The sequence below is a fragment of the Vulpes lagopus genome, chromosome 3 (genome assembly GCF_018345385.1).
Source record: "Vulpes lagopus strain Blue_001 chromosome 3, ASM1834538v1, whole genome shotgun sequence".
In the NCBI taxonomy this organism is placed as follows: domain Eukaryota; kingdom Metazoa; phylum Chordata; class Mammalia; order Carnivora; family Canidae; genus Vulpes; species Vulpes lagopus.
Genome location: NC_054826.1, coordinates 82,375,429 through 82,394,676, shown reverse-complemented (window position 1 = coordinate 82,394,676; position 19,248 = coordinate 82,375,429). Strand labels below are relative to the sequence as shown.

Sequence of the window (19,248 nt, the reverse complement as noted above, 5' to 3'; positions counted from 1 at the left end):
ATAATATATAATAATTATTCGCCAGAAGGTTTAAAAAAATGCTTAATCATTGAAATAAGTATAAAAGTAGCCACCAAAACTTGTGGCTCAGTTTCTCATGGAATGTTTATTTTCACTAAACTGCCACGACGACCACAACAGAGTAAGCAATATTAAAAAAACAAACATAAATTATGCCATACCATCTTTTTTCAATTCTGAATTATGCCAGAATAAACAAAACACAGACTAAATTCAAATAATTCAAACCATCCTCAGTAATTTACATATTGTACTAGTTTATCTTCACTCCTCCTTGGTAACTTCCCTGAAAACCTCTTCTGTTGCTAGCACCCTGGGTAAAACCAATGTGTTGTCTGGTGGGAGCAACCTCCATAGCCTTCACACAGGATAATTTTAAGTACATCCTCCAGAGCAGTCAAAGTAATCTTGTAAACATAGAATTAGATCCCACGGCTTCTCTGCACAGAATGCTCCTAGCTCTGGACAGACAGCACTCAAAGTGACCCCCATGGGTCATGGCCTCAAGCCATACCATACCTACCTCGATTCCACCTCTGCCTCAGCCTCCCAGCCTTCCTTCCCTCCATTCCTCGGGAAGTGGGGCTTATTCTTCTTCACCCTCCCTTTGCCTGGATCTTTGCTTGACTTGTTCTTCCTCCTTATCCACATCTATGTTGCACTCCTTGGAGCGGCTTCCATCCATCAACCCAGTCTGATCTGATCGGCACCCTCATCCTCAGACCCATCACTATCTACCCTGATCATGCTTATTTTCTCAACAGCACTTACTAATATTTGCCACTGCATGACTGTTGTCTATCTTTTCTACTAGACTATGCCCTTTGCCAGCGGGGATATTGTCATCTGGTTCGCCACTGTGCCCCCAGGGTCCAGAAGTGATGGTGGGGTTGAGGGGAGGGCTCAAGATATATTGAATAAATGCACTGTGATTTTTCTCTCTTCTCTGCATTCACAGAAAACTGGCCATGTTCTCAGGAACCCAAAGTTGCTTCATATTCTTCTCTAGTTGTTGCATATAGATAGACTTAGCAAAATATTTTCTATACACTTTGCATCCTGGGAGTGACAGGGCCTAGCATATTTTAACAACATAAGTAATGCTTAAAATTTGCTAATTTGGTTCAACTTTCAGTCTTAGAAAAGGAACAAAATTGCTTGTGCCATCACAACACAGCTATTATTTCAACATAAACACTGTCTCTCATATATGATAAAACTTTTAAAAAGACCAATGAGAAAAGACCAAGAAAATATGTCAAGAGCCATATCTTCCTATGACAAACTTAAACATTTGTTTTAAACAATAATTTCAATTAGCCTGGTTCCAGGTAGTTTTACACTGGCTCTTTGTGAACTCCAGCATGAAGATAAAATTCAATATTGATTTTTAAAACCTTGTTTACATTATCATTAACTCACTACCACCATTAGCAAATAACCAATAAATTCAAACAAAACATACTGTAATAGAGCTTCAGCTGTTCTCAAAAGTCTGAACAAGAAGTTATAGTTTCAAGCACTACAAGAGAATTGTCTTGTAGTGTCTGAATTTATTCATTCAATAACGCCAGAGAGCAAGGATAAGGCAATGTGCTAGGCACTGGGATTTGCACATTTTAGACCCTATGCAAAATGTTCATGTTGTAGTAATTTAAAACTATAGTAATGGTCATATTGTAACAAATATTTGGCTAGGCTAGTGACCAAACCAATTATGTCTTTTCAGAGCGCAACAATTTAAAGCAAAGGAGACCTTGACTAAAATTTTTAGAAATTAAAATGCTCCAGGAAGTTTGGTAATTTCTTTTAAGCCTGGAAAGGCTTTTAAAAACTAAGTTGCAGGATATAACCACCTCCCAATGACACATATCTACCATCTGCACAGTAGTCTATGTTCTGCTGTTCAAGTTTCCTGCTGTCACTGAAAACTATTTAACCATGTTATTATTTGGGGGTCATGTTATTTCTTTTTACTATTTAATAGTATCCTTTGAAAGTTTTTAATTCATATAAAAAGGTTTATGATTGGAATATGGATTAATCTACCCATCTATGCTTTTACAAACATCAGCAAACATGTTAATGGAACAGATCATATGGACCTCAAACATTATCACAACCCAATAAAACAGACTAAGCATGATGAGAAAAATCATCGTTACAGTCCCTTTTGCTTTTTGGTCTAAGGACCAGTCTAAACCAAGTCATTTGCCTATGTTAGTAATCTGATGTCCCGCAAGAGAATGAGTCTGTAGAATGGCAGATGTTATGTGTATCACAAAATAAATGCCAAGACTGAGAAAGCAATGTTGTTCTTTTCTGCTGTCCTTAAAAGACCTGGTTTTGCAGAAAATAACCAGCAGATAAAGGCTTGCAGGGCATCAGTGGGCAGAGAGCTTATGGGACCCACAGAGAGGGCACACAGGTCTTGTTCTACGGCAGCAGGCGAAACACAACTTTCAATGAAAGCACATTTTAGGAAATAAGCACCAATTGGTAGTGAAGACTGTAGGGTTTGAAGTATTTACAAAAATAATTACATGGAAAACTGCGCTGTCTCTATTGTAACACAGTCCAAAAGCAAACAATTCCAGAGTCCTTTATGTGGCCTCTGTTCAAACTCTAAGAACACACTCTCTTATGCCATATCTTGTTTGAATTTGCTTCTAACACTTGAGAAGTTGTAATCTAAATTATAAGGTTATAATTTATATTGAGGGTTAGCAGGAGTCATAAAATAACATCTAAAACAAGTACCCAATGCTTGCATGTAGTTACCAACACTTACACATTCTGACTCCCATAATGAAAATGCTATCTTGGTCATTTTCAAGCAACTTTCAGGGCTGAAGAATTGTGAATAGTAAAAAGGATTTACACAAACATAAAACAAATACATCATTTCTTCTTGTCACTCTTCTTTCTGCAGACTTGGGGAAGGACAATGTTTCCGTTTGGGCTAGCACCTGTCCCAGCAGGTTTTACCAGGTTGAAAGACATGCAGCTGTAGTAGGCCAATGCCAGTTCTGGCTGCATTTTTAATCTTTCATGCGATTTCACCCCATCCTAGGAATATCGAAGAACCAAGTTTGAACAGCGATCCCATTACTGTTTTATAAGGTGAAATTTAATAGGATCCATGTTTAGCTCATCTATCTGTCAGTTCTCTACTGACAGCTAGATAATCCACTCTGACTCATAAACCTGTAAACGATACAGGTCAGGTCTTCAAAATTTCAAGTACCTGTGTAAGGACCAAGAGCTTGCTCTGGGCCAGCAAGTGTATATTGGCACAAACTGGTGTTTCTTGTCCCGAGAGGATTCATCAACACTCAAGCCACCAAACCAATGGTAAAGTCATACTTGGTGTGCAGAGATGTCTGAATGAAAAAAAGTCTTTGGAAATGTCAAAGGACATGAAGCCGTATTTAAAGTGGTAAAGAGAGACTTCAACTCAGCGCTTGTAAGCTGAAGGAAAAGAGTGTGATGAAGCCGAGAGGGAGGGCTGTGGGTTCCTCATAATCTGAGGAAGGTTCCAGTTCGCGCAGATCCAGTTGTTGTACCTAAAGGCCAAACAGCACGGCGAGGTTTCCAGAAGATCCAGCTATTTTACAACTGTTTCATCAGCAAGCAAGTCTGATCTGCATTTCTTAAAAAAAAAGGAGCCCCCAAAACAACATAGCAAAGTCAAGGCAAGCGTGTCACGTGCCCCAAAGCAAATGGCCAAGGTCTAGCTGGACCTCCAGGCCGTGGAAGGGCAGCGCAGGTGGTGCTGACCCCGGCCTCCTTCCGCCTGGCTCTAGGGTGGGGTAGGGTGGGGCGAGGTGGGGTGGGGAGGGGAGGGGAGAGGCCGGCCCGGGGCCAGCAGCGAGGTGGGCTTCGCGGGGCAAGGCTGAGTCCCCCAGCCCTCCCCACCGCCGGCCCACTTACTGTTGCTGGACTTGAGGTCCCGATGCAGGATGGGCACGAAGGCCTCCTCGTGCAGGTAGAGCATGCCGCGCGCGATCTGCACGGCCCAGTTGACCAGCACGTGCGGAGGGATGCGGCGCGCGCGGCGCGGGCCGGGCGCGCGCGGGTCGGGGCTGGAGTTGGCGGCCGCCAGGGCGCGGTTGAGCGCTCCGCCGCGGGCGAACTCGAGCACCAAGCAGAGGTGCGGCTGCTGCAGGCACACGCCGCGCAGCTCGATGATGTTGGGGTGCCGCAGCCTGGCGAAGAGCCTCGCCTCCCGCCGCACGCTCTCGGCCGCCGCCGCCGCGTCCTGCTCGGGGTCCCGGCGCGCCGCCTTCACCGCCACCTCCCGGCCCTGCCAGGTGGCGCGGTACACCTGCCCGAAGCCGCCGGCGCCGATGAGCTCCTGGAGCTGCAGCCGCTCGAAGTCGACGTGCACGGGCGAGCCGGGCCGCGGCGGCGGCGGCGGCGGCGGCGGCGCGAGGCGGGCGGCCGGGCGGCAGGGCGCCACGTAGTTGGCGGGGAAGATGCCGAGGCGCCGCTGCACCTGGCCGGCCCACCAGCCCTCGTCGCCCGACACGGCGGCGTCCTGGGACAGCACCTCCACCAGCTGGCCGCGCCGCAGGCTCAGCTCGTCCTCGCCGCGCGCCTCGTAGTCGTACAGCGCGGCCCACAGCCCCGCTCCCGCCGAGGCCGAGGCCGAGGCCGAGGCCGAGGCGGAGGCCGAGCCGCCGGACGAGGCGGACGACGACGACGCGGAGCCAATTGGGCCGCCCCGGGCCGGGGACACCGGCCTGTCGGCCGCACCCTCGGCGCCCGGCCAAGCCATGGGGGCGGCCGAGAGGCCGACGGCCGTGCGGGGCGACTGGCTCAGCCTCCGGGGCGGCCGGGGGCGCGCATGGTCCGGCAAGGAGGGGGGCGTCGGGCTCGGGGACGCGGGGATTCACGGGCCCACTACCCGGAGGCCCCGGCCTCAGCCCCCGTTCCGCCTCGGCCGCCTCTGCTGCTGCAGCGGTCCCCGCGGCCGCGGGCGCTGTCGCACCATGGTGGCGCGCTGGGCCTGCGGCGGGCCTGCGGCTGGCTGGGCCTAGCCGCTGCCTGGCCCCGCCCCCGGCCCCGCCCCCAGGACACGCCCCCCGCGCAGGCCCGCCCCGCCCCGCCAGGACCCGCCCCCGCCGGCCCGCCCCGCCCCGCCAGGACCCGCCCCCGCCCCAGGACACGCCCCCCGCGCCGCCCCGCCCCGCCAGGACCCGCCCCCGCCCCAGGACACGCCCCCCGCGCAGGCCCGCCCCGCCCCGCCAGGACCCGCCCCCCGCGCAGGCCCGCCCCGCCTCTCGGGGCCCGCCCCGCCCCCCGCGCCGGCCCGCCCCGCCCCGCCAGGACCCGCCCCCGCCCCAGGACACGCCCCCCGCGCCGGCCCGCCCCGCCCCGCCAGGACCCGCCCCCCGCGCCGGCCCGCCCCGCCCCTCCGGGCCCGCCCCGCCCCGCCCCGCCCCGCCACACCTCCGGAGCGCCGCGCCCCCTAGGCCCCGGAGGCAGAGCCCGCCATGGCTGCACGAGGTTTTCCAGAAAAATAATTTTAAACTGAGCCAAGGGAAAGGCTGTGGGGAGTCTGTGGCTCTCCGAAGGCAGTGCGGCGGCCCAAGAGGAGCGGTGCGCTGGGGCGTGACCCGAGGGAGTAGGTCGCGGTGGCGGGAGGGTCACGGCGCATCCCGGAGCGGGTCGCCCAGCGCCGGCCGGTTCCGGACTGTGGGCCTTGGAAAGGCACCGCGCAGCAGCTGAGTAGGTTGCAGATCGCCGCGTAGGAGCTGCAGGCCTGTAGGCCCGGAAGCCCCTTCTTCGTGACGGATAACCCAGCGTTTGCCTTGACTGGTTCCTCGGGTGGGAAAGGGCTGCCTGCCCCCTGTGAACCCGCAGGTTTGGGTTTAGGAAGCCTTGGCCACGACTGAGTGCTAGAGTTCTTGGGTGTATCTCTTCCCAGAAATGGCGACTGGAGCAAGACAGTCTGAGCCCAGAAGCTCCAGTCGTCCCTGGTGTGCTGACTGGTCACTTACCGGTGTGTGCCTGGCGCTGCGCGCGGACCAGGTGTGTACCCAGACATTCTGGGAAGCAGGGCCTCCACCCTCCCCGTTGGCGCTGTGCAGGGAACCGCAGAGCCTCCGAACACAGGTGCAAAGTGAAGCTTTTATGTCTGGGGGCACGGATCATTTCAAGTCTAGCGATACAGTGGAACCTTGGGATTTTCTTGCATGATCGTGTTTTCTTCTCTGTCATTTTTTCCATTATTATTATTATTATTTTTTTGAAATCATCTTGAGGGGTAGATAGCCCACCTTCTCTCCCTGCGCTGCTGAAAGGGCAGAGTGCCCAGACCAGACTCATGGAGACTCATTTCTGTGCCCCATCGTCCCCCTTCTATCTCCATTTACAGTTTCCGCCCTGATCGTGGATCACCTGTCTATATTGATGGAGATGTGGGAAACCCCTCCAGGTTTCAGTACTTCTTATTTAACTAATGTTTAAAGCGATGAGACAAGAAAGAAAGCCTAGTTACAAAAATTCTAAAGAAATGAGAATGCCCTGTAGTAGGCCAGAGTTTTTCAATGTGTGGGTCCTTTGCCACCAGTGAATAGAGTGAAGGTCTGGGTTTGTTTTTTTTTTTTAATTTTTTTTTATTTATAATAGTCACAGAGAGAGAGAGAGGCAGAGACACAGGCAGAGGGAGAAGCAGGCTCCATGCACCGGGAGCCCGACATGGGATTTGATCCCGGGGCTCCAGGATCGGGCCCTGGGCCAAAGGCAGGCGCCAAACCAATGCGCCACCCAGGGATCCCCAAGGTCTGGGGTTTTAGGAGGACAGGGCATATAATAACACAGTGAGAAAGTCACTGCCTTTTCAGTTTTCTTTCATTCCTTCAAATTATACTGGTTACTGGCTGTGTGGTCCTGAACATTGTTTTACATCTTTGTGGCTCAGTCTCCTTATCTGTAAAATGGGAATAATAAGAAATAGTACCTACCTCACAGGGTGGTTGAGAAGACTGAAAGAGGTGATGGATGTAGAGAAGTGGAAGGTGCTGAGCACATAGAAAGTTCTCAAAAGTATTAGCTCTTATTAGTAATATCCCTTTTCAATAAAGAGAGCAAGTGGGTCTGTAGTCAGCCCCTTTGGCTAACATAGTTTCTACAATCATTCTGTTTTTCTAGCACTTACATTTATGGTTGTCTTCTATATATGGTTTTTTTTTTTTTTCCATTTGCAGCAATGAAATTAAGATTCTTATGCAAACAAATGATATAAAGAAAGATGAGTCAACTTCAAAGAAAACACAATTAAAATAGTACAGTTAGTACATGGATATGGCAAATATCAGGAAGGTGGTACTAGATTGAATGGGGTTGGGAATACAAGGCTGGGAGCGGTGGGGAGCCTTGTTGCTTTAGGACAGAGTAGTAATAGGATTAAATTGAGACTGCCTAAAGATGAGATTAGCAAACATGGAAGCAATAAATTTGGCTAGGGCAAGGTGAGAAATAAGAGAATCAGCAGATAGACCGCTAGGACAGTAAAAGAGAAAATTAAAGAGGGCTGAAACCTATGGTACCGGCATCAGGAAAGCAATAGACAAGTGCCAGATGCAATATGCAGAGAATAATCGAGAGGACTTCATCACCAATTACAGGCCCACAGCCCCTCCTCCCAATTACAGGCATCCAGAAAGTTCCAGAATTTAGAATTTGGAGGATTTTAATAAAATAGCACATATCTTAATATTAACTCTTCCAACTGGGGATGGGACAGCACTCCATGATCAAATACATTGATATTTCTGCCTCCACATATTAAAATAATCTCACCAGGTGAGGTAAATAAAGACCACAAAGAGCCTCATGACCTTTCAAGTTACATTTTGTTGCCAAATGAGTTCTGATGCCACCTTACAAAATCAGTTTTGGTTTTCAGAGCTTTCTGGTTTTAGAATTTTGGATGAAGGCTTGTGGGAAATGTTCAAGATAACCCCATCCAGGTTTCTAGCTTAAGCAAGTAGGGGCAAGGTAATGATGTCAAATGACCTGGGAAATGGTTTTAGGGAGAAGGTTATTTTTTGACCTGTTGAGTTTGGGATGATTTGGGGGCACCTAGTTATATAGTTGGAATATCAGAGAATCAGGGACTCAGAAAGGAAATCATGGGGGGCGCCTGGGTGGTCCAGTAGTTGAGCATCTGCCTTCGGCTCAGGTTGTGATCCTGGGGTCCTGGGATCAAGTCTTGCATCCAGCTTCCCACAGAGAGCCTGTTTCTCCCTCTGCCTGTGTCTCTGCCTCTCTCTGTGTGTTTCTCATGAATAAATAAAATCTAAAAAAAAACAAAAAAAAGGAAAAAAAAGAAAGGAAATCAGAGTTGGAGGAAATTGAGTTTTGAAAGTAATTTTCTAAGGCGATGTCTTATGCTATAGAGAACTATTCTAGGCCACGCAGAGAGCAGGGGGACCCAGTGTGTGCCCTTTAGCTGGAAGGAGTCTCTGAGCATCCTTAGTTCTATCACCCTGGCAGACTTCTTGTGCCCTTCAGGGACTCTGCTGCCTGCCAGGACAGCACTCTCCAGTTCCAGATGGATGAGTCAGTGAGGCCTTTTAACTTAGCTAAGCTTGAGCCCACATTTGACTCATGCACCTGATACTAACAGGAGTGACTATAACTCTCCACACCATCATTCAAGGACCCATCTTGGAGACCCTCCTTGAACCTCCAGCAGTGTGATCCCCTAGGACCTATTCCCTCTTTGGGACCTCTGAGCAACAGATGGAGTCTGCCTGAGCTTGATGATCCTAAAAGTCATCACTTGTTACTGTTGTGTCTTTTTTTAACCACCCCCCACCCACCAAATCTTGCAGTTGGGGAAATAGCACAACCTAAAGATATGTGCTCTAACCATGCCCACTCTGTCTTGTGCAGCATGTCTTACCAGGAAGACAGTAACACAAGAAGAGCAGAGTGGTAATACAGAACTTTGGTGACAAACACATTTAAATGGAAGTTGACAAAATAAGAACCAAGAGGAAAAAATTAAAAGGAATCAGGCAAAGAGGACAACAGGCTAATATGAGGGAAAACAGGGCATGGCTATATGGAATTGGTCTCTTGAAAAATTGTGTCTATCAGTGTTGGTTCTGGAAGGAGATCCAGTCCTTAAGAATCATCTTCTCTTAGGGAATCTTGCTCTAATCAATTACCACTAACCCTATTATCTTAGGTCAGCAGTTCTCAAAGTGTAGTCTGTGGGCCCCAGGAGAACCCTGAGACTGTTTCAGAGGATCCACGAGGTCAAAATTATTTTCATGATTATACCAAAATATGATTTACCTTTTTCACTGTGTTGACATTTGTACCAAAGGTCAGTGTAGCAAATCAAGGAGTTATTGTATTCTTCAATGTCACGCACTTGCAGTAAAAAAAAAAAAAAAAAAAAAAGATTCACTTTGAAATACCCTTGATAAAACAGTAAAAACTATTAATTAAATTTTTACTCGTTTTTTTTTTTTTTTCTTTAAGAGAGAGAGCACATATGCAGTGGGGTTGGGGAGAGTAGGGACAGACAGCGGGAGAAGGAGAGAAAGAAAGAATCTCAAACAGGTTCCATGCTCAGTGCAGAGTCTGATTCAGGGCCTGATATAGAGCTGGAACTCACAACCCCAGGATCATGACCTGAGCCAAAATCAAGAGTTGGACGCTTAATCAACTAAATCACCCAGGTTCCCCAAATCTTCACTCTTGAGTATAGGCCTTTAATGTTCACTGTGATATAATTCTGCTGCATATCCAAATGTGATGGCTGTTTAAGAAAAAACACATGGGAGATCCTTTGAGCTGTTTGTAGACCTAGTCACTTTTTTTCATGGAATACTATTTTTACTTGAAAGAATGAGTGATAAGTTGTAGTTATTCAGAGACATTTCCCAGAAAATGAGCAGAGCAAGACTATCATTTCATGGAAAACTAATGATAGTATCTGTTGCCAATGATAAGCTTTGAGCTTCCCAGCAAAAATCAGGATTTTGAAAAACTTGGAGCTTCTTTTATGAGCACCATAACTTCCCAAGCACTGAAAGTCTTTTCTGATAGGATAGGCAGTGCTATTAACAAATGTGACTTCTTGGTATTGTATAAGGACCTAAACCAACATTTTAAAGATCTCTAGAGCTCAAGGAACCAGTATTTCCCCAAAGACCAATATCTTTTTGGTATCACAAAATCACAAATGGAAAAAAGACCAAAGCAGATTATGATTCATCAATAATGATTTCAGATTCTACATTGTAGCTAAAGTCTCAAAGAATACCACTTGTCCAGTTTTGGAATAATAATCAGAGTATCCATGACTTCCTTGAGAAGGCTATGAAAAATCCTTTTGCCTTAGTAAAGATTAGCGATATTTAGGAGTTAGGGCAGTGGAGAGAGATTGGAAGGTGAATATGGTTGGTTTTTCAAAAGATTTTGTTTGTTTGTTTGTTTGTTTGTTTATTTCTGAGAGAGAGCACAAGCAGGGAGGAGAGCAGAGGGAGAGGCAGAAGCAGGCTCCCCCTGAGTAGGACTCAGGACTCGATTGCAGGACCCTGGGATCATGACCTGAGCCAAAGTAGATACTTAAGTCACTGAGCCATCCAGGCATTCCAAAGGTAACCATGGTTATAAAACGATGGCATGAGAGACTTATGGGGTGGAAGTGTTCCGTGTCTTAACTGGGATGCTGATCACATGATTGTGCACATGTGAAAAAGTGGTACAGAATTAAATACACACACACACACACACACACACATGCATACACCGATGAATTTAAAACACAAAACTCAAGTGAGTTCATTGGATTTTATCAATGTTGCTGTCCTTGTTGTGATATTGTACTATATAGTTATGCGAGACACCACCATTAGGTAAAATTAGGAGTGGGGTACAGAGACTCTCTCTGTATTATTTCTTACAACTTCATGTAAATCTATAATTATCTCAAAATAAAAAGTGGAAAAATGCTTCTGCTTATTCTAATCATTTATCTGTACAAGCTGGAATTTCTCCATGTATTTCCAGAAGCACAATATTTTGCAACAAGTTGAATGCAGAAGCATAGAAGAGAATGCAGCTATCTCCTACTTAGCTGGGTGGAAAAAAGATCTTCAAAAATCTGAAGTGATGCCAGTCAACTTATATATATGTCTCAGCTTGGGGAAAAAATAATATGTGTTTCATAAAAGTATGTTACATGTTGCCATGTAGTGGTTTTGTTGTTATTTTAAAATAAAGCTATAAATGCAGGTTTTATGATTTTTTCAGTTTTAATTTTCCAATACAGAAATTACTGGTAGGAAAAAAAAGAAATTACTGATAGTTAGAACACAAGTACGCAAAATATATACAGATACACAAAACCTTTTTGAGGTCTTCAATAACTTGTAAGTGTGTAAAGGGGTCCTGAGACTTGAGAAGTTTAGAATTGTCCTAGTTAAAGGAAGGATTAAAAAAAAAATCCCACACACAGTTCTGCTGATTAGGCTTTTATTTAAATGGGTGCATGAGACCCTTTGCTCAGGACCCTAGTGTACTTCTGCCCAGTACAGGCAAATCTGGGACATTTCAAAAACATGGCAGGAGAGGCAATGAGTCCACAAAATAGAAAAACCTTTACATTAAACCAGGAAAACTGGCTTTTTCTCATGGGCTTTGCCTTAGACCTGAAGACAAAAAGCTAAGAGAGTGATGTTGACTCTCCCACTTGCTTTTATTTCCAGTTTCCTACCTGAAGAAACTTCACTAGTTAATAGAAAAGATCATCCCTTTCTTGGCAGAGATGAGGTAGTCTACTCTACCCACTGGGTAGCTAGTGGGATTGGCCTAGAGAAATCGCTGGCATTCAATAATTCAGCTTCAGTAGAGCTGAGAGTAGTCTATGATGGCATAAATGAGAGTTGAGGAAGTAAGGTGGTGATAATCTAGAGTGGCCCTTGCCATCAAGGATCTGGGAGCCAAGACTAACACATACGAGAAAATAGCTGTCTGTGAGAGGGCCGTATTTTGTGGAATGTGTGGAATGGCAGAGCAGTTGAAAGATGTGAGGATCAATGAGAAGAGAGGCTGTTTGCGAGGTGACCAGCAGTTCCAGGTTCCCAGACCCTGGCTATTGAGATGACTCAACTGCAGGACAGGATTTTGTCTTGGGAAGAGCTGAGAAAGAAGACCAGTTAGAAAGAACTTTAAAGATGCACTGGGGGTTCTGGGTGAGGAGAAGTGAGAAACTCTGGAGAGGTGGGAAGGAAAAAAACATTCCCCCAAGAACTGTGTGTGTGAATTCTTTAAAAAATGGGCAAATATTTGAGATTAAGAGGTGGGATTAAAACTCTGGGTTTCCCAGAGTTTTTAGTTATTTTTCTCGGAACTTTATACTTTGAGATGTGAAATAAAGAATATTAGGAAGAGTATTAACAGCTCAATTTAATTGCTCCTATCTGGTACTATGCCAATCTTTTTTTTTTTTTTTTTTAAGGATTTTATTTGTTCATTTGAGAAAGAGAGAGAGAGAGAGAGAGTGCCTAGGTGGGGGGAGGAGCAGAAGGAGAAGGAGAAGCAGACTCCCTGCCAAGCAAACAGGGAGCTGATGTGGGTTGATCCCAGGACCCAGAGATCATGACCCAAGCCAAAGGCAGACACTTAACTGACTGAGCCACCCAAGTGCCCCTGTGCCAATCTTTTTAAGACAACAAGCATTTTGATTGATATCCTGGAATTTTGCAAATGACACCTGTTGTTACTTACTCCAATTACGTTTAGGGGATGGTATGTGTGATGTTTTACCAATATGGTATGATTTGGTATAACCTGTCATCAACTGCTGAGCAACAAAATGGACTATGTCACTGTGATTAACAATAAGCGTTAAACCAGTCCTGGGTTCCAATCCTGACTGTGTTATGACTTGATATTGGATCTTTGCTCTTCCATTGTCTCCTCTGCAACATGGTAGGACAATATATCTTCCTCCTGTCATTGTTTTGAAGATTTATTAAACTATCATACTAAAGCATTAGCACTTAATTAGGGCTAAGAAATGTTAGCTCATATTATCTTAACATGAGTTACTGTTCATGAAGGACCCATTAGAAGAAAAAAACAGAAAGGCTATTTACCCTTTTTTTTCCTGTTTCCATTTTGTTTATTTTCCTATGCCAAAAATCAATTTCATCTGCCAACAAAAGTTAAAATTTTTTTACAAAGTGGGGGTGCCTGGGTTGATTGGGCATTTGCCTTCAGCTCAGATAATGACCCCAGGGTCCTGGGATTGAGCCCCATGTTGGGCTCCCTGTTCATTGGGGAGCCTGCTTCTCCCTCTGTCCCTCCCCTTTGCTGTGCTCTCGCTCGCCTGCTCTCTCTTTCTTAAATGAATAAATAAAAAATCTTAAATTGTTTTTTCACAAAGTGGGCAGAATTAAAAGTTGGAATGGTAATTGCTAAGACTCTTGGAAATATCGCATCTCAAAACATAATGCTTTTTGAGCAAACAGAATTATGAGTGTATGTGACAAATTATAACTTTATCCTGATGTCATTAGATTTCGTATTTATCTGTCATGGATTATTCTACAATAAAACCAAGCAACAATACAGATAAGTTGTAGTTGAAATAGGACAGAATATAGAGAATGAACAGGCTCATCATTCAACACTTGTTTTTTAGAGTGTCAACCACTTATCAAGGTACTTGGGCTATAAAAGAATATAACAAAATTCTTTATCACAATGAAGCTTCTATCTTAGATGCAGTAGATGGGAATTAGAATACATAAATAAATTATGTAGTCTGTTAGAATTTGACAACTGCTATATAAAAATAAAAAGGAGAATGAGAAAACAGATCAGGAATGGGGACAAAGGCGGAATGATCAGGTCCATGTCTTATTCAGTAGGGTGGACAGGGTGGCCTTGTTGATAAGGTGAGATCAGATCAGAAGAAAACTAAAAGGAGATAAAGGAATTTGACAATACTTATCTGGAGAAAAATCAGTTGAACATATACCACAAGAGAGTTCGCAGTACACTTTGACTTTCCTGCCCTCTGGAAGACCCAACTCATGACTTTAATGTTGTAGTTGAGTAACTATAAAAGAAGCATGAGTGAAAAGTCACAAGAAGTACTTTGTGCATGTGTTGAGATTGTCAATTAGCATTTTTCTCTTGCATCTTGTTCTTTGGCTTCCTTTTCATGAATTTAAGAATGCGGGGTTAAATGAGTAATAATATGGTGATGATTACAGCCACAATGCTAAGTTAACACTCATTGATTTGAATTCTATGTGGTAAAGCTTTGGATTCAGTCTGTGTCAGGTTACTAAACATTCCCAATGTTTCAGCTGGTTTTTAGCTTTAGCGTAATCGTGAGTTTTAGAATCTCTGTAACTTTAATCACTGGACAAGACTGGAGCCTTGCCTGTCCATGCTTAAAGTTACAGATTACAGTCAGGGCTGCCCAAACGGACAATGAGCTGCTTTACTGAATAACACAACAATGTAAAAATCTGAGTTGTTTCACAAAGCCAAGGTCTTTTTTAAACCCTCCAAGATATCCCTTCTGAAGTCAAGCTACAAAGCTCACGACCTTGGACCTGATATAGGAAAGTTGCCATTCTACCCTGAGTTGCCATTTTTGTACATTTTGTCCTATCAATATTGGTTTTATTTATACTTTACTGGACTCTTTTCAAATATAGTGACTAATTCTTCATAACCCGCTAGAAATATAAACAGAGGGCACAAATACAGAGGTGATTTTTTTTAAAAAAGAGCAAGTCATCATTCTAAGATCGTAGTGAATAAAACCATAGAATAATGGGTTTATTTTTGGCATGTTTACTTTTTATTAAGGCCAGCAGCTTGCTATTTGCATTACGAAACATATAGTAAGTTAATGTTCTTGATCAGAATGTCTGATTCTTGGACTCATGGGTCTGCTTTTATGAGTTGACTTTTCTACTCTGAGTAAGCTTACTCTGAGGTTGCTCTTTTATCTTACTCATTATGAAAATGATGGTTTCCTGCATATCAGATCTATTTTCCTGCATATCAGATCTGTAAGCGTCCTAAATCAGACTGGGATAAACAACAAAAGCCAATTTACACACTGACCTATGTAGTGACCTTGAGCTTTTGTTTCTAGTCTCCAATTTTTAAAATCTAGATATAAAATTAGAAGACTCTTAACCTGCTTCCTTAAGAAGTTGATGAATACCATGAGCATTCATGAAATAACAAAATGAAACCTCTCTTTTGAAATTCTTAGAAGAAAAACACTAAATAGATCCAAGCATTTCTTTCTAATTAATGCTGAAGTGTAGGCCAATTCAGCACTGATCCATGTAGTTGAGGTTTCTCTCATGAAGTGAAGACTTTTACTCAGTCTTTTTAAAATCTCTGCAGAAATGTCATTAGAACTCTTCAACTAACGCAGCTGAACTTCCTTGCTTTAAACACAAATGTGGAACATACCAGTTACAACTACTCTGGTTTAATCCATTCTTGTCATTCCTCATGCCTCAATGTTAGTTTTATTCTCTGCAAGAATTTCCAGGGCTTAAAGCCATAGCATCTGCGTCATGATGTGGACTTCTTGATTTTCTGGGTGTTACTATTACCTTGTTGGTTTGGTTATATTATCCTGAAGGACCTGATCAATGTGAAATCCTTTGAAAACAGTCCTGTGTCCTGTAAATGTAAAGTACGGTTTTGTGGTTGCTACTTAATCACAGGATTATTTGAAGTCTTTCTAATCTTTTCTCAAGTCACTTGATAAAGTTGAGGGATCAGTGAGGGAACGCTTCCAGTAAGTATCTCTTTCAGGGATGTTTTCTTATCTGATAATGCTCTTGGGCAAACTGGTTTTCTAGACTAACAGTAAGAATGCCCTTTGAGAAAAAAAAAAAAACAGCTACAGCCTTTCAAAGATTGGAAATTAAACATCTTGAAAAAATACTGGCAAATTATGCTGTTTTCAACAGGTAAAATCTGAGCCCTAGCTTCCATTTGTCCTGGATATTGATTCTTCTTAATATTAACCTTTGTATGGAAACCTTGTTTTTTTTTCCTACTTAGATGGATTCCAATCCTGCATTAACAGTCTTCTAGCAGGTTATTTTCTCATGATTAGAGGCTTCTGTCTTGTTACATTCACCACATCTAGGATCCATCTAGAAGGAACCTAGAGAATCTTCTGCCTGTATTCTAATGATTATCTATATACATATTTTTTAAATTATGCATATAAAAATATACTTTGAAAAGCTAAATTTCTCTTCTACATGCCCTCCAACTCCCCAGCCATGCATTTCTTTGCTGACGAATTAAATTTGTATCTCTCCAGACATGGATTCGTACAAATCTACATTTATTTATGCATTATTTTAAACCTATTTTCTTTTATTATAGCCTAGGTATCATTTGGTAGTAGAACATTGAAAGTTGTCTCTTTCTCTCTGACCACCACATAGTACTCACTGTGCTATACTTTAGTGGTGTCCTTTGATGGGAATTTAGGTTGCTTCCAATTTTCTATTGTCACAAAGAGTGCTGCAGGGTGGATCCTCGTACATTTGCCATTCGCTTAGGTGCAAGCACACAAGCGGGATAAGTTTCTAGGAGTCAATTATGGAATGAAAGGGTGTGTATACTGCTGTTTTGATAGATTTGGCTAACTGGTCCTCCCTAGAGGTTGTACCACATTGCATTCCCACCACAAAGTGTTTCCCTACATCCTTCTCAACAAAGGGCAAAATGGAGCTTTTCTCTTTGTAAAAAGCAAGGGACAGCTGATAGGGACCACTGATTTTCCATAGTTTTAAACTATATTTCTTACTGTGACTAAGACTGAACATCTTTTCGGATGTTTGAGTCATTTGAATTATCCTTCCTGTGAACTATCTATTCTTTTTCTTTTACCCATTTCTGGTTGGTCTTTTGTTGTTGATTTTTAAGAGGTCTGTATATGTTACATGACTTACCTATATGTCTTAAATATTAGGTTAGAATTACAAACACATTGTGTAACATTGACTGTTTCAGAAGAAGGTGGACAATAGCCATAGACCACAACTAGTGGTCTCGTGTACACATTTTTCGTAGCATAATTATTTGAGGCTGTTAATTTGCCTTTGAGCGCTATTTTTTTTTTTTTGTATCCATGGGTTCTCATATACCATGGGTTTTTTTTTTATAGGTATGTTTATTTATTTGGGGGGGGAGGATAACGGGCAGGAGGAGGGGCAAAAGGAGACAAGCAGACTCCCCGCTAAGCAGGGAGCCCAATGTGGGTCTCAATCCCATGACCCTGGGATCACAACCTGAGCCAAAATCATGAGTTGGATGCTTACCTGACTGAGGCACCCAGGCACTCCTGATATACCATGTTTTTATAATTTTCTAAGTATTCCATTATTGTGACCTTTACCTCTTTTTTTTGGACCAACAGGATTTTAAGAAATAATTTTTTAAAAGATTTTATTTATTTTGAGAAAGGCAGAGAAAGCATGAGCAAGGGTATGGGTAGAGGGAGAAGCAGGCTTCCCACTGAGCAGGGCGCCCAATGGTGGGGCTCAGACCCAGGACCCTGGGATCATGAAAGCAGACGTTTAACCCACTAAGCCACCCAGGTATCCCAAGAAATAATTTTTGAAAATTCTAGATGACAGGAGTTGTTTTGTTCTCTAGATGGGTTTTTAGCCTCTACTTTTACTAAATTCAGATCAGAAAATACTATTTGTATTGTTCCTCTTCTTATTGAGATTTTCTTTTATGAGTATATGATCGGATTTATGAATGCTCTGTAAATGTCTGAAATGGTGATATATTCTATCTAAATGGGGTACATAATTGATAAATATCAGTTATGCTACTCATGCCTTTTTTCTTATTTATAAATGGGAATAATTACAGCTCCTACAACAAAGAGTTGTTTTGTAGACTAAATGAGTTAATGTATATAAAATGCTAGTAATAGTGCCTGGCCCAAGGAGACTATTCAGTGGAAGCCATTACTATGTGTTATAAAATTCTGAGATGGTAGCAAAAACTTACATTGCTCTTGTCCAAAGAATTTTGTAACCACGATGTCATCAATTTTTCACTTTATATGATTCTGAAGAAAATTCTGAGGCCAATCTAATATTTTCTCTTAATAGGTATTTCTTTTCTTTCTTTCTTTCTTTCTTTCTTTCTTTCTTTCTTTCTTTCTTTCTTTCTTTCTTTCTTTCTTTCTTTCTTTCTTTTTGCTAGGCTATCCAAGATTCTTCATCTTTGACATTTGATAACTTTAGTAGAATCTCTTTTTAAAAAATTACTATTTTAATATAGAGCACTCATTGAGAGAAATGTATAAAACATATATACACAGAGTAATGCATTACTGGAAAGCAAGCACCCTTGTAGTCATGGCCCAGGTAAAAATAAAGAAGATTTTCACGTTCCAGAAACCCTCTGGGTGCTCGTTATCATCATAGCTTCCTCAAAGTTGCCAGAACTGGTAAACACCCCAGTGGAAAATGAAACCTCAGAATCTAAACATATTCTTCACTATATAGTGTGAAAGTGGTCAGAGGCCTTTAAGTGTATAGTTTGGTTTGGTTTTATGTGTGTTTTTTTTATTAAAAACTGCTTTATTGAGTATAACGCACACACCATACAGTTCACCCACTGAAAGCACCAGTTCAGAGGTGTTTACTGTGTTCTCAAGTTGTGCAATCAACAGCACTAGAATTCTAGAACATGTTCATCTCCCTGAAAAGAAACCCCAACTCTTTTAATTTCCAACTATTTTTATCTTGGAATTTGAGGTGTGTTTTGTACAACATATCATTTGATTATTCTTTTTAATCCATTCTGCCCATCTGTCTTTTGATCGCAGGTTTAATCTATTCACGTTTACTGTAATCACTGATAAGGTAGGACTTATATCTGCCATTTTGGTATTTGTTTTTATATATTCTATGTCTTTGTTTGGGTCTTTATTCCTCCATTACTGCCTTCTTTATTGCTAAATAGATATTTTCTAGTACACCATTTATTCCTTCCTTTCTAGTACACCCTTATTCCTTCTTTTACTGTAATTTTACATTTAAAAAAATATATTTTTTAAAGCAGGCTCCATGCTGGGTTTGGAACCCAATGCAGGGCTCGAACCCACAATCTTTAGATCAAGACCTAAACTGAGATTAAGAGCTGGCCACTTAACTGACTGAGCCA

The 19,248-nt window shown here is 43.1% G+C and overlaps 1 protein-coding gene across 2 annotated transcripts in view; it reads right to left on the bottom strand.

The window, feature by feature from the left end:
• Positions 1-4,936, bottom strand: part of MAP3K21 (mitogen-activated protein kinase kinase kinase 21) — a 52,757-nt gene extending 47,821 nt beyond the window's left edge. For both annotated transcript variants that reach the window (XM_041748333.1, XM_041748334.1), the window contains exon 1: positions 3,955-4,936. In XM_041748333.1, the coding sequence (XP_041604267.1) occupies positions 3,955-4,801 (847 nt within the window). In that variant the 5' untranslated portion in view covers positions 4,802-4,936. The remainder of the gene's footprint in view (positions 1-3,954) is intronic.
• Between the last annotated feature and the right edge of the window lie 14,312 nt (positions 4,937-19,248).